The following is a 15,521-nucleotide window of genomic DNA, read 5'->3' on the forward strand; positions in this document are numbered from 1 at the left end:
TTTTGTTTCCGTGTCACAGCGTTCCGCGTGTGCTGCAGGGTGACAGGTACTTACCATCACTGCTCCCTCTGAGCACTACATCTGGAGACGGTGTCTGCTGCGAGCGAGAGCCAAAGGAGTCCAGGCTGTCAAAGGAATCATCCCTGCCGTGGCGAGGGGGGGAGAGGGAGTCGCTGCGCTCCGAGTCCCAGCAGTCTATGTAGCCGCTGTCGCGAATGCTGCGCTTCGGGCTCTCGATATCCTCCGTTTCCTACACGGGAGCACAGCAGGTACCTCTTCATAAAGAAGCCACCGACATACCCGCGAGATCCATCACACAGCAGGCAACAAAGCATCTTCCCAAACACCAAAAAAAAAAAACAAACAAAAAACTCCTCCCCCAAAAAAAAGGGTTACCTTCTTTTCTGCCCCTTCTACTCCCCCCAAAAAAAGGGTTACCTTCTTTTCTGCCCCTTCTCCCCTTCGAAGCAAAAGTGCAAGCTTGCAATAAACCCCAACTTTATGCTGATTAAGAGGAAACCCCGCTCATTAGATTAGTACCATGAACTGAGAAAAAAGTTGCAACGGGCAAGTTAATAAACCCAACAAAACCGAAAGGAACCTGAAACTTGACTTGTCGTCCATGTTGCAACAGGCAAGTTAACAAACCGAACAAAACCAAAAGGAACCTGAAACTTGACTTGTCGTCCATAGTCCATAGCACAGGCAAAGGCACTACGATTTTAACATCGTGTCTGCGTCAGGTTTAAGTCTGCTGCTTTCCAAAAGATCCCCCCCTTCCCCTGCCCATCTATTGTATCTGGCCGGGACATCAGCAGACAGCATTTGTTGTTGCTGCTTCAGCTCGGCAAAATAATGAAGCAGTGTGCCCCAGCCTCCCTCTACCTTGAAGAGAAATTCCTGTTATGAAAGAGGGATGTCTTTCTGAAGCAATCAGCAATGAAAAATATGCAAAATGCTTTTCCTGATGCCTCAGAAGAATTCAGTTGTGCTCTTTACTCTTTGCCAGCTCCTGGCTCTGGGGGATATGAAAGCACTTGTAGCTGACCCACATGTTCAGAGCAGGGAGAACAATGGTTGTCTTTGACAGCCCTGTGATTATAAATTCTTTCCAGTGCAAGCAGCACATACTAAAACACTGAAACTCCACCAGAGGAAAAGGTCAATAGAAGCCATCCTCACCCTTGCATTATAATAAATCCCTTGTTTTAGAGAGCGTCTTAACATTAATTACAATCGCACAAGCTGAGAAAAAACAAAAATAACTACTTTTATGCAAAGATAAATCTGTTTTTTTCTCCCCTGACAGTAAGTAAAGTCAGAGATGTGGGTGCCATTATCAGACTGACATTTTGCGACCCAAAGAGGCTGGAATGTGATTTTTTTTTTCTTTTTCTTTTTTTTTTTTTTCCCAGAAGCATTTGAATATTAATTCCTAATTAAGAAGCACCCCCTGCTTACCACTAGCTGGAGCACAATGGCTATGTTGAGCACAGCTCCCACTGTCCTTGACTGCTAAGGTTTTACCCGTTACTAATATTGCCAATGAGAAAATCAATCAAGAACATCACAGTGCACCATGGAAGGTCACCTCTACAAGAAAGCGGGTTTGCTGAAGAAGCGATGGAAGGAGGAGAGCCCTGCAGGAACACACCAAAGCTTCCGTGCTGGAAAAGAGGGAGGCTCGAAGCAAGACAGGGAGATCAGACCCAAGGTCCTGCAGACTTTTCAGGAAGAAGGCTTAATTAGTGCCACTCACTATTATGCTGCCAAAATACCACATTAAGGGCAGCGGCAAAGGTCTCCTAAGGCCAAGTTAAACTGTGGTAATGTCAGTAAGTAACCTCGCTGCAAACTGAAGTGAAAGGTTTTTTCTAAAAACAAATAAAATTAATCTAAGAAAGTAGTAATGGGATCCTATGTCATTTCCTTCCACAGTCCTGCCTAGTGAACTAAAATACTGATAGAAACACTAGACAACAAAGATCAATCTCCCTGAAATCTGCATGAGTTACACACACACACCCAGGAACAAATCTAAAAATCCTACCAAAATCCCGTTTGTGACATGATCCAAAAATCTTTTTAAAAATCCAAATTCCCTAAATCCCCTCATCCCTTCATACCGATCAGCTATTCTCAATCTTCAGGCACACTTCCATTTTCCTAACTTACTGTATTTGAAGGACACAGAACCGCTCAGCTGCTACAGGGACTTAAACTCAGGCAAAAAGCCCCGTCCCGCATTCACTGTCTCCCGGAGCCTGAAAACACTCCAATTGTCAACTAATGAGTTCTGCAGGCCCTACTTTTCAAAGGCCTGTTGATGTTAATTTTGCATGCCGCTCACCAGGAATTAGGAGGCAGGCACCAGGAGGGGATCCTAGATTTCTGTAAACACGTTCCTCACAGCCTTCCCCTTGGCAAAGCCGCTCTCCCAGCCCTACGCCGTCTCACAGACGGGTACTTGTCCTGCTCTGAGCCAACGTCATCTCCCAAATGTTATCAATAGGAAAAAGAAAGTGGTTATCTGCAGGACTGATAACACCATAACACGACACACAACAGCACATTCGTCTTTTATGTTATCTAATTAAAAACACAGTGTGTGTCACTGAGCGGTCATAAAAGTGTGACTGCCAAATACAAGATGGATTTCTCTCCAGGAAGTCCCACCCGCTAAATATAATCAAAAAGCCATGGGCATTTTGTCATTGGGAATTTCTAGTTTAAAAGTACAGAGGAATGCATAGCCAAAGAGTTAATGAAATTAAAAACAGAGTGGCATAAATAAAATTAGAAATGAATAGCTCTTTCAGTATGAGAAGTAGAAAAAGATGAGTCCGAGACAACTTACATCTGAGCTGTCCTTTGATTTGCTTATTAAAAAAGGAGGGCAGAGAAGACTTATAACAGAAGAACTAAACCAGACTGAATTTATGGCCAGTTTAATTATTAAATTCTGTGGAAAAAAAATGCCAGTAGAGAATGTGATAAAGTGTCTTTTCATCACTTGAGCTCAGCTATAAAGAACATCAGAGTGTTGCACAGCATGATTAACATGTTCTATTTTACTACCAAATCCTCCTCAAATTCAGTAACAGACAAGCCCACATTTGCCAATGGGAAATACTGCAGGGGTACAGGAGTAGGGAGGTGACCTTAAAATAAGTCGCCGGCAGCCCTTGTAACAGGTACCACCTAAACAAGACTTTTCAGGACTGTAAAGTGCTCTGTTCTTACATTAAAGGAATATATAGCTTTCAAGCTTTTATGAGATCTCTACTCCTCTCCCAGCTCCAACATCTGCAACAAATCAAGTCCCAGCCTCTTGCTTTTGTCCTTGACCTGCAGGGCTCTGCACTGCCCAGCCAAGCACTCCATGGTCACCAGCTGCCCGGAGAACACTGCTTTTCGGCCCCAGCCCGCTTCATCCCACAAGAGGGCTCAATGTGGGACCTGCAAAATGCTCTGATGATTAGTTTGAGGAGTAAACATCACCTGGAAGAAGAGGAGCCTCATGCTGTGAGATTAAACATTAAAAAATAAACCATGGTACCACGCAGCACTAACATTCTAACAGCCTGCCCGTCGGCAATTTTTCTGTGTTAGCTCCCTTGTCTGTCTTTGTTTCACCTTTCAGACTCTTTGGAGAGCGGAGTGTTCCTTCCCGGCATCTTGTATTTGGAAACAACTCAAGAATTAACTTAATTTCTGTATTGCTTGGTCTCAGTCACATCACTCACGAGTAGCAAAGTCCCAAGCGACAACAGCAGGTCATTTCAAGTGAAGACCAAAATAAACCTCTACAGAAAAGCAGGATGTTTTCTTTTCCTTTCCATTTCCACCTTCTTGTTCACAGGAACTAGACTCACAAAGAGGGACTTTACCCATCTAGTTAAAGCGCTCTGGTCACTCTGGGGTGTAGGAACTGCTGTCAGTCAGCCAGATACTTCTTCCTCTCCAGCGGCAATCCAGTGACGGTCCTTTGAGACCCCAGAATGAAGAGCTCCAGCTGGTGTTGATGCAATAGCACAAAGCTCAAGGAGAGCAAAGAGTCTCCCGTGGTGCTGAAACCTTACTGCCTGTGGTGACGTGGAGATTACATGAAATGGGGAGGGAGTAGCAGGCACAAAGCTCTCTGTGGGCTGGAGAACATATCTGCATGGACTTCTGTGAGCAGTATGTACAACACATGCAATGCTAGCACCAGGTGCTGCCATCTTCTTACATGCCTGCTCCTTGCCCCTTCCATCCCCAGTAAATGCATGCTTGCACATCAACACTAACCATTACTGAGGTTAAGTGTCCCATGTCAAGGTCCAGGGCATGCTGGAGCACTCAACCAAAAGTCCCCAAACCACCCTACAGCAATCACAAGTTTTCCTTTCCAACAGAGCTCAGTCCATCATAAACCACCAAATATGACTGCAGCCAGAATTCAGAACTTGCCAAAACACAGATTGATCATAACTATGCCCTTGGTGAAACAGTTCTCCTCCTTCTACCCTTCAGCTTTATTTAGATACTTTGGTTTGATGCTTTATGTCGCAACTTAAAAACAAAAGAGCTGCCCATGAGACTGAATGTTTTAAAGAAGAAAAACCTCTGCTCCTATGAGTTCTGCCAGCTTACTTCTGGGTCTCAGCTCTTCTGGCCGAAACTGTGTCATAAATGAAAATAATTCAAACCAAAAATCTATAGAAATGATGATGACAGAGCCACGTGACAATTCTAAAGCCCAGTTTGACATCACGTGCTCCATCACTGATACCACCACAAAGCTGGCTGCCAAAAAAAAGTTGTGTTCGTGGCTTGGTAGAGTCAGAGTCAGAAACCTTTTCAAAGGAGGTGGGGGTTCACTAAGTAATTTGTACTCCATCTCCTTACTTCTTTCATATTGAGTAACAAACAGGTTATTTACGGGAGTAATAATTCAAACGAAATTTTCATTCCCAAAACATAACAAAAAGATACCTTTCTCATTTGTGCCAGCAAACCTTCAAACTCCTTCAGGTTCAGGGTTGATCCACTATATGACGTGCAGCTGTTTGCCGCTTTCCCTAGCCAATAAATGGTGACTAATACCTGCAGAAGTTAATAAGAATTAATTGAAGCCATCTACACAGTTACTTAGTTAAATTTACTTCCTCTTCACCATATTTCATTTATTCTAAACCGCACAGCAGCACAAGGTTACATTGTTACAAATCAGAATTGAAAGGAAAGTGTCTGTCAGTGGTTAAACATAAATACATTGGGCAACTACCAAAATTTAAACAGTTCTACAGGTATGTAACTTAACACATCATTTTTCTGGTATTTTTATAAAAATAAACCCCAAAACTGTCATGTCTGCCTGGAAAATAAACAGTAAAAATAAATCTGAATAGAAAAACTAGGTGAGAGATTTGAAATTGTCCAGAAGACACACTTATAAATATATCTGTTTGTAAATCCAACAGGAAAAAAAATCCTTAAAGAGTACTAATAGTACTGGTCATTAGTTAAAACTGATGAGACTAATGGAATAAATAAAACATCTGAAATGTGTGCCTGCCTATTTCAAGGACATAAAAGGTAGTTCCATTTTTAATCATCTTAATGTAATTAACCAGATGACAAGGGAACAGTTACTTCCAGCCTCCTACTACCTTAAAAAATGCTGAGCCCAAGATTAATCAAAATCTGTGAGCATCAGGTTGTTTCTATCAGACTAAAGCGGAAAGAATTAGTGGTTTCATTCAAGTTCTGACCTGATGTCTCACCATAATTCAAAAGTCACTTCAAAACCAGTGTGGAAAAAAAGCCAAGAATTGCTCTTGCAAATGTTTATGTGCCCTCTCACTCCTCTGGGTAGCAAAGAAATCTGATCTGACACTGCTGGTGCTGCACTTGTTTTAGGAAAGGAGAAATTAAGATGCTCAGGATGGTCAAATACACCACCTCCAAAACCACTTATATCATGGAGGGAAAGCAAACAGCTCTTCTCTGCACCCACATATGTCTCCACTTAAAGCAATGTCTTTAATGGTACCTGCACAGCAGCAATTTGGACTGGAAACTGATCGTCAAAGGCAGTTCAGTGTTTTGCACTAGTTAAAAATGCCAAACCATCACCTCAGAACTTTGGGCTTTTTCTCATTCAATGCTTGTTACATCTACGTATTCCATGACATTGCAAAGGACTTAGCTGCAGAACAAACAGGAAATCTTTTGATGTGGAAAAGATGTGCAACCAATATAAAGAATAGTTGCCATTAACTGTCTCAAAAAAGTTAAATAAACTGAAATACAGCATTTAATGTTTTTACAGGATAGGGCCATGTAACTCATATTATATAGTAAACTAAAGAAAACTGGACTAGGAGAAATCCCAAGGAGGTGTTGGTGACAGACATCTCTGTCAGACTCTTCTTCCCTAAAACGTGCACCCACATTCCCTCAGTGCTTCCTCCTCAGTCACGTTAAGACTTCTGATTAACCTTTTCTCATCGACTTTCTCTAACGTCCCCTTTTTTAATTTAAGTGTGAAGTCTGAAATCACACACAGCACTTCAGCTGAGGCCCTGCCAGAAAAGGCTACAGCACGTGTCATACAGATCCCTTGTTTAAAAATAACCGTGGTGCATAATGTAAAATATATTATATTTTATATTTAAATATAGTTCAAATTTCCCTTTAGTTTATAAATAATATACATGCCATGAAATAACCAAATAACATTTTTAATGAAGTTCAGGATTTTTTCCCTTGTTTTTAAAATAATATCCAAATTGATACTACTGTGCTGAGGGAAGGGAGGTGGTTTTGCCAATATTGATTTTTTTTGTCTTGAAATAACCTTTATCTGAGCTGTTTTCCTTCAACCAGCACTACTCAACAAATTTATGTAAGAAATTCTTACAGTACATGTTTTCAAGTTAATTGAAAACACTTGCAAATACAGTATTCCTAGCAACCAGGAAAGTGTCCAATTCATTTTGCCATTCAGTTCTCTGATGATGGTTTGTGGTATTTTTATTTATTTCTGCTAGCATTTGATCACTTTCTCTCCTCTTCCTTTATTTATCCATTTTTTTTATTTTTTTTTTCCCTCCAAATAATGTCACATTTGCAAGCAATTCTGACTGGCTGTCAGCCGAGTTTGCAGGATCATGCACCTGGAAAGCATCTAATGCCTACAAGCACATTGTAGGAGGATACTTTTGAAACTTTATCTTTAAAACAATACATCCATACAAAGATATTTAGCCAGTGCCCACAAGGGTGCTAAAATGGCAAAGCTGAACTTCTTCCCTGCAACTTTGTGTGCTGGATGTAGAAGACATTACTCTCATGATGAGAGGAGAGCCAGGATAAATTTTTTTTAATATGTTTTCAGGTTTATTTATTTTTTTTACCTGCAGTCATGATTACTAGCTTGCAAAGTTATTAGGAAAAGGTCTTGGCATTTCCTAGCAGTTTACAGGGATGTGAGCCAAATATAAATTTACTTTATAGCAGTCTACTGACTAAAGGACAGACAGCTTGCTAGGCTTTAGGATAACAACTAATTCTGAGAACAGCAAAGTTTAGCCATTTTATTTTCTACTTAATTACATGATCTGTTATCATTGCTATTAGTTTAAATCAACAAGATATTAAAGTTAAATGTAATTTGTCTTTCTGTGAAAATACTCATTTCTTTGGAAGAATAAACAGAAAGCTAGCAAATCTGACAGTAAAGACTTGCATCCAGATGTAAGGATCATTTTGTGCAAATCTACTTTATCTCTATATATTCATGAAAGGCTACAAAAGTGTCACTTCATGGGTGAGTCAGACCATTCTCAGTGAAAACCATGACGGACAGCACAGAGATCACATTCTTTATCCCTTAATTAAGCAGAGACAAACATTCTCCATTGTATTTCTATGGCAAGGCTGCTTTGCCATAGCAGCTCTACTGAGGTTTGCAGCAGAACCTGGTTAGGTTTGTGTTCAGAAGAACTTTTCAGAGATACTCATCTGAATTAAGTTTTTACTGACATAATTCTTGCTCAGGACAAGTACGGGAATAACCAGACAAAAAATAATAATAATACTCCAAATTGTGTACTTACATTTTTCAGCTTCCTACTATAGTCAATGTTCCTGGTTGCACACACGCACGCATAAAAAAAGAGGAGAAAAAAAATAATCAGAAAGCAGACACACTTTCCAAGAGCGTGTATGCAGCAGATCACGTTTTTTTTCCCTAACAAAAGCCTGCCGAATGCTTCTGCTGACTGGAAACACATGAAAGCTAAGAAGATGTAGTTCACACATTCATTTATTCATAACGTGGGAGTATTTTGTCACCATTACTTCAATCATTAAATTAGAATTCTGTAAGTACAAAAAGAAAATGTGTTTATAATGGTCCCACAGTAAAGTAGGACAGCGCCAAGAATATTTCTTTTAAAGAGTGTTGCTGATTTCTTCAAAACAGAAGACCAAAGTCCTCGCTGCTAAAATGCATTCTGCAGTAATCCAACAGTCAGATTCTGCTCTGTGATAAATCATGTAACCCAAACAGATTCTGGAAGCAACTGAACATGCATAGGAGACGGAGGAAACCACCACCAAGCATTAAGGAAATGGAGCAGGTGCTTTTGCAGAAACAAGCATCACAAAGAACAAAGTAGATGGGTGAAGCAACAAAGATCCTGCCACTTGCAACAGAACCTGCTGTGGAAAACCTATTTATTTTTTGAATGTATACTCAAGCACTCAGACTGAACATTGGCATCCTTCTCAACTTAGTTTTTCACCAACGTTCAAAGGGTGGAAGTTTTATGCTAGAAAGAACAAAGCACAAAGTTTACACCAACAAAAGCAACATTTCAAAATTCAGCAAAGAAACCATTAAAAAAAGAATGGAGGCAATGTGTATCACATGTAGGTGCTGAAAAATAAATAAGCACTTCAGATTTAGTACAGAATGTCTCCTGATTATTTATAATTATTATTTATTGCCTTCTACTATAACAGTAAGTCCACTCCAGCATGAAAGGTTACCTGATAGACACAAAAACCAAATGTACTTAAATCTGTGAGAATAACACAGGCCTAAATATAGACAATGCTAAACCAAAGCATTTTTGATAACATCTGTTATAAGCCAAAATTGTATCCACCAATACCCACATACTAAGAAAAATAAAGCAGTCCTAATTTTTTTTTCTTAATAAAATAACAGTGGAAAAGAGTCTTGTTTAACAAGTCAAGAAGAAATTCTTTGCAGCATTAGCTCATAATTTTTATAAGCTCAATGTTCCAAAAAAAATAGATCTAATGCATACTTCAATTAACATCTACATAAAAAACCTGGTTAAAAATGTCATTATCTTAATCATGTGCTATAATGTCATATTCATCCTTTACCACAGAACAAACACCATTTTTACCATATTTAAAAAAAAAACAACAACCCAAAAGTCTTCAAAGAGGGAAAAAAAAAAATCACCTTCATGCTTTGGGAACTAGCTAGTAGAAGACAGTCTTGAACATATTTCTCTACAACAGTCATGGACTTGGCTTGTACACCTCAACTCAGTTACTCAGCGTGAACTTGGACAGTGCTAGAAAAACAATTGGCTCATTTTCACAGCTGCTTTCTCTGAAGAGTTGACGGTGGGGGAAAAAAAAGATCCATGCCAGTGAGACACTTCACATCTATCTAGCATCACATTCAGCGGAGGGCCAAGCCAGCCCCGCCGAGTTTGTCACTCCTGGTAGAACTTGTTCACGTGCTGGACAGCTCTCCTTGGAGCTCCACACCAGTCCCATCCTCTCGACCTGCCTCCTCCAAGGTACTCCACCATTCTCAATCCCAAGAGATCAACCTTCTTATCAGAAAGATCCTTTCTCTCCAGTTTTATACCAAGATTAGGGTTTTATATGGACATTAGGGACTGTTTTGTGACTCTTTCCAGCCACTCAGTGTCACGAGTGGCTGGATGTTGTGAAGAACCTCTTTCATCGCAATACATTATACAGTCCTCTCTCACTGGTATGTAGAATCATAGAATGGTTTGAGTTGGAAGGAACCTCAAAGATCATCAAGTTCCAACCCCCCTGCCATGGGCAGGGACATCTCCGATAGACAAGGTTGCTCAAAGCCCCCATCCAGCCTGGCCTTGAACACTTCCAGGGATGAAGCAGCCACAGCTTCTCTAGGCAACCTGTTCCACTGTCTCACCACCCTCACAGTAAAGAATTTCTTCCCAATATCTAATCTAAAACTCCCCTCTTCCAATTTAAAACCTTTATCCCTTGTCCTATCACTCCACTCCCCGATAAAGAGTTCCTTCTCATCTTTCTTGTAGGACCCCTTCAGGTACTGGAAGGCTGCTATAAGGTCTCCCCAGATCCTTCTCCTCTCCAGGCTGAGCAACCCAAACTCCCTCAGCCTGTCCTCATAGCATATGGCAGGCTGGGAAAGTTGGGGTTGCTCAGCCTGGAGAGGAGAAGGCTGTACAGGTGAGAAGAACCTCATATTAGAGCCAGAAGCTTGGAAAGAAGTTAAAAGTGGGAGGCTATTCCTTAAAACTAGGAAAGTGGTAAATTCAATTTTCAGAACCTTTGAATTTTCCCAGACAGTGCTTGAACGCCATGAAACCTTGCCCAGCTTCCACTGCCAGAAGGAAAAAAAAATAGAATGCTGCTGAAATTTAGTAAATTGTTTCCACATACTTTTCTAAAATGGATATGTCTGACCAGGATTTCATTAGTGATCTTTTTGGCCAAAACTTTTTGGCCAAATGAAACAAGGCCATTCAATCAACTCAGCAGTCTTTGCTTGTCTGTAGGGCAATAACTTTTTAATATTACGCAGGATAGACCCAAAAATTTCAGGAAAACTTCTAAATAACAACAATTACAAGTTTCATTAATTCTATGAAAATGTGGGGTGCTCTTGTTTTTGGGGGGTAGGGAGCTTGATTACCATGAATATAAACAAGAGAAAAATACAGTTTGGCTGCTTTTGTTCCTCAGGAATGACAAAGTCTTCCCTGAAAGGGACATCAGTTTCCATTTAAGAGCTCAATCTATGACTACGTAGACTTTGATTCAAGCTTGCTCTGTGTGGCCTTAAGCAAGACAGTAATTCTTTCTGTGCCCGTTTCACGTCTATATTTTAAATCACTTTGTGGGGTGAAATGCTGAAAATACTAGCACTGGTATCTAAGCACCTAGTACTCTTTGCAGTGAGGGATATTCATATACCATGGCTAAAAAGTTGTTGATTAAAAGGAGGTTTTTAAAAGATTAGTTCACCCCCCAAAAAAATCTATCAGTTAGTTACTATGGAAGCAGAACCTCTTAATATGTGTGTGGTAATTTGTGTGGTAGCAGGTATGTGGCTTTGGTTAAAAAGTATCTAAACTGTGGCATTTCCAATTCACACAGAAATCCTCAGTGCAAATACCGTGTCCGAACTTACAGTTCTGGTTAGAAAATGAACAGAACTGCTCATGTCCACACCTTGTAGAGTCTGAGAGGTCTATAAATGGCCTATAACGCACCTTCAGAAAAGTTTAATCTGAAATAACAGAGCTGTGATTTTTTTCCCCCCAGCCTATACAGTTCGTTAGTTGGACAGACAAAAAAGAATGCCATCAATTCAGACTCAGGAAAACCCCTAAGTCCCACAGAATCTCATTGCTTAACTAAAACAGTATTTTAAAAGAACTGTGGTTGATCCTTCTGGGAAAAATAACAGCCCTTAGAGAAAGTCTGTTAAAGGGAACAATGTATTCATCCCAGCATTGAAGGCTTCCCAAACCTCAGCTTCCCATTGCTTTATGCAAATGACAATTCTATAGTCTTCTTGCTCATCCTTAAATATTTACTATTGCATCACATGCATCTGAGGTTGTAACATACTAGTCACAAACTGCTGCTGTACTTACTTGATGGTTACTCTGTTTGATGTGTCCTGCAGGTCACCAGGATCAAAAAGTTGAGATTCTTTAAGTCCCAGCTCTTTGCAGCCTCTCAAGAATAAGATGATATTATCCTGAAATGAGGCAAAAAAATACTGTATTTTTAACTCTTCCTCATTGAAAAGAATTATCCTACTGAACCAACCTCCCCCTGACTCAGTAACAGCTCACAAACAGTTGTATAATTAGTTAAATGAAGAACCAAAGACATTTCCAGTCTCATAATTTAAGACGTCAGTACGTGTTTTCTTTGAAACCCACATAAATATGAAAGAAAACATTTTTACTTTTTCTTTAAATAATTTTAAATATGTAACTGCAACAAGCTTGTTGACTTTTCTCTTTCCAAACCCAGATGTTGGCAACTTCTTTAACTGAAAAAGCCCTGGAAGCTTCCAACACAGCTTCAGCATGTTATGGGGCAGAAAAGAAAAGGTTGGATTTCTGAAGGAACAGGAAGGGTATCATAGAATGGTTTGGGTTGGAAGGGACCTTAAAGATCATTGAGTTCCAACCCCCGTGCCATGGGCAGGGACACCTCCCACTAGACCCATCCAGCCTGGCCTTGAACACTTCCGGGGATGGGGCATCCACAGCTTCTCTGGGCAACCTGTTCCAGTTATCACCACCCTCACAGTAAAGAATTTCTTCCCAATATCTAATCTAAATCTCCTCTCTTTCAGTTAAAAACCATTACCCCGCATCCTACCACTACATGCCCTTGTAAAAAATCCCTCTCTAGCTTTCTCAGAGCTGAACAACCCCAACTCTCTCAGCCTGAATTCACAGGAGAGGTGCTCCAGTCCTCTTTTTCATAGTCATCCTCTGGACCTGCTCCAACAGGTCTATGTCCTCCTTATCTTGGGGGCTCCAAAGCTGGGCAAAATACTCCAGGTGGGGTCTCACCAGAGTGGAGTAGAGGGGCAGAATCAACCTCTCTCATGACCGCAAGCTGGTCACGCTTGTTTTGATGTAGCCCATATGAAAGCCCACCACCATTTAAGCAAGCAGTCTGTTGAGAAAACATTTTTCATGTCAACACGAACAGGCCAGTTACTCCCAGCTATCACAACTCTTGCCTCTACAACCTCAGACCAGCCAGAAACCACTGGGAAAAGAGTTAGATGCCTTCCCCCCAAATAAAATGCCTCAAATTACACATTATGTGACAACCGTCTGTAAGAATAAACAACACTATTTTTGTAACACTTTTTATGGAGGATTTACACTTTTCAGAGCATAAAAAATTAAAATAAATAACTAAGAGAGATTAAGTGCAAACTGATACAAGCCTCTTTCAAACCAAGTACAAGCGATGACACATGGGTTTGCACCAAGGGGATTAAATCTGTATGTGTGCATATACATTTAACATATGTTTTATACTTACACATATGCATGTACACCACCCCCTTTTTACAGAACCATGTAGTTCCTATGCAGATAAATCTTGAAGATGAGTAGAGAATAAGTTTTTAGATATGTACGTTGCTAGATCAGCCACTGCAATGGTAGATATGGGGACAAGGAAGGAGGTAACGTGCAGCTTGATATTGTCTGAGGCCTCTTGTCTCAAACCTCCAACTGGAGGTGAGCTGCCACGTGAAGAGTTGGAGGAGTGTGGGGCAGAAACTTCCATTTTTGTAAAAACTGGGAGGCAGAGGAGCCTGGGCAGTGTTCAGAGCGTGACAGAGCAGGATTTGGGAACAGGGCTCTCCCCACATCTGCTCCCAGGCCTTTGTTTGGGTGGCACGGCCACAGCTCGGCGAGAGCGGCCCTGTTTATTCTGCCGGGGCGCAGCCATCAGCATGCTAATCGCCACGGCGCTCTGCGTGCCAGCCCTCTTGCACACAAAGCTGGCTGTCACCAGCCACACCGCAAAAAAATACGGACTTGGAAATTCAGAGGAGTCCAAATATCCCTTTCTTCCCTGGCTGAAACTTAACAGCTCTGGAGGGGAGCCAGGGGGAAAGGAACAGCAGTCAAGAGAGCAGAGAGCCCATAACCCAGAGAGACAGCATCATTCATGACATGAAAAGATGCTTGTAAAATTCCCCATCTGGCTTACTGTTTGCATTATAATTTTTCCGACTGCATCGTGAATAACTCTTGTGTTTAGCCTTTGATGGAGGACAGTTCTGGTCACTTCCAAATGGTGGGTGGAGCGATGTGTAAATCTAATAAAAATGCAAAAGCATTTTAAAAAAAAGTTCCTAACAATATTTCCTAACAAAAATACACAGGACACACAGGACTTAGTAACCTAATAGGTTTAGAAAACAATCAAAGGAGGGGGAACTCCGGGAATAACTAATTGCACCCATCTTTATGCCAAAAATTCACATCCAAGTTATGATAAGTAGTAACAAAAATATCAGCCTTTGGCAGCCATGTAGTTTGGAAACTCAGTTCTTCTGTTGATGAACAAATGCCCACTTCTCAAAAAAAAAAAACCCCAACAAAAAGTCAGTGTCACCACCCTATGCCTGTTTTCATACATGCTTTTGTTTTGATGGTCATCATAAGAATAAAGTTTGCCAACAGTCACTAATACCATCATGCAAACAATTCCTCAGAAAGCTGGTAACTTACATGGGCATAAATAGCCATGAATGTCAACAAGATGCAACCAGTCAGCACTGAAAGTTTCTGCTTCTGTTAACTATCTCATAGTTTTATTTCCCAATGATCCAACAAATGGCAATTTGTTTAAAAGGATTAAAAAAAAAAAAAAGCCAACAGACATTTTTTTTCACATGACAGATATTCAGGTAAACCTGCCTAGGTGCATATCCCCACACCAAAAACGTATCTCATACTACGGCAAAACTAAACTTTTCCTGGTTTGCTTCACTGCAGTTCAAATTTGTATTTGTTAGTTCTATTAAGACACTGGAGAACAACACTCCTAAGCCACTAAAAGGAGAAAGGAGTCATATCATGAAGACCCAGCTCCCAGGAAAGCTTTCTCTCTGGATTACTACACCTTCCATTGGCCAGGCCCTGGTTTCTTCAGTTCTCAGAAAACTTTGCTCAACTTTTTTGAAATTATAGTTCCATATCAGTTAACTCTAACTACACCATTTTTTTAGTCCCCTATTCTAAAGTGTGAATTCTTTGTTGCCATTGAAGAAACTAAAAAAAAAGAAAAAAACCAAGTTTACAAGCAGCAACGTACAGAAAACATCCTTACCTTAAACCAGGGACTAAACCCAGACCCCAGTCCAGCTCTTTACAACTTGGCAGAGTTAAATAGTTACAAGCAGCAACGTACAGAAAACATCCTTACCTTAAACCAGGGACTAAACCCAGACCCCAGTCCAGCTCTTTACAACTTGGCAGAGTTAAATAGGTCACACAAATGGGTCACAACGCCATGGCAAGGATGGCAGCGTGGCCAGCTGCTGTGCCCCAGCTAACAGGGCAGTATCTTTTTCAGTGGTCTCAGAAGACACATGGCCAGAATTCAGTCCCTCCTGCAGCCCCTGCAAGGCACTAACATACTATTACCTCAACACATTAAATGGAAATGATATTGCCTTTTCTCTG

The 15,521-nt window shown here is 40.7% G+C and overlaps 1 protein-coding gene across 4 annotated transcripts in view; it reads right to left on the minus strand.

Moving 5' to 3' along the window:
* LIMCH1 (LIM and calponin homology domains 1) overlaps positions 1-15,521 on the minus strand; it is a 186,883-nt gene that overhangs the window by 63,748 nt on the left and 107,614 nt on the right. For all 4 annotated transcript variants that reach the window (XM_014957818.1, XM_014957817.1, XM_014957816.1 and 1 more), the window contains exons 4-7: positions 11,940-12,046; positions 8,106-8,136; positions 4,978-5,088; positions 55-250 (exon numbers count right to left, since the gene is read on the minus strand). In XM_014957818.1, the coding sequence (XP_014813304.1) occupies positions 55-250; positions 4,978-5,088; positions 8,106-8,136; positions 11,940-12,046 (445 nt within the window). The remainder of the gene's footprint in view (positions 1-54; positions 251-4,977; positions 5,089-8,105; positions 8,137-11,939; positions 12,047-15,521) is intronic.

This window comes from Calidris pugnax, unplaced genomic scaffold (genome assembly GCF_001431845.1).
Source record: "Calidris pugnax isolate Ruff unplaced genomic scaffold, ASM143184v1 scaffold349, whole genome shotgun sequence".
NCBI classification, from domain to species: Eukaryota; Metazoa; Chordata; class Aves; order Charadriiformes; family Scolopacidae; genus Calidris; species Calidris pugnax.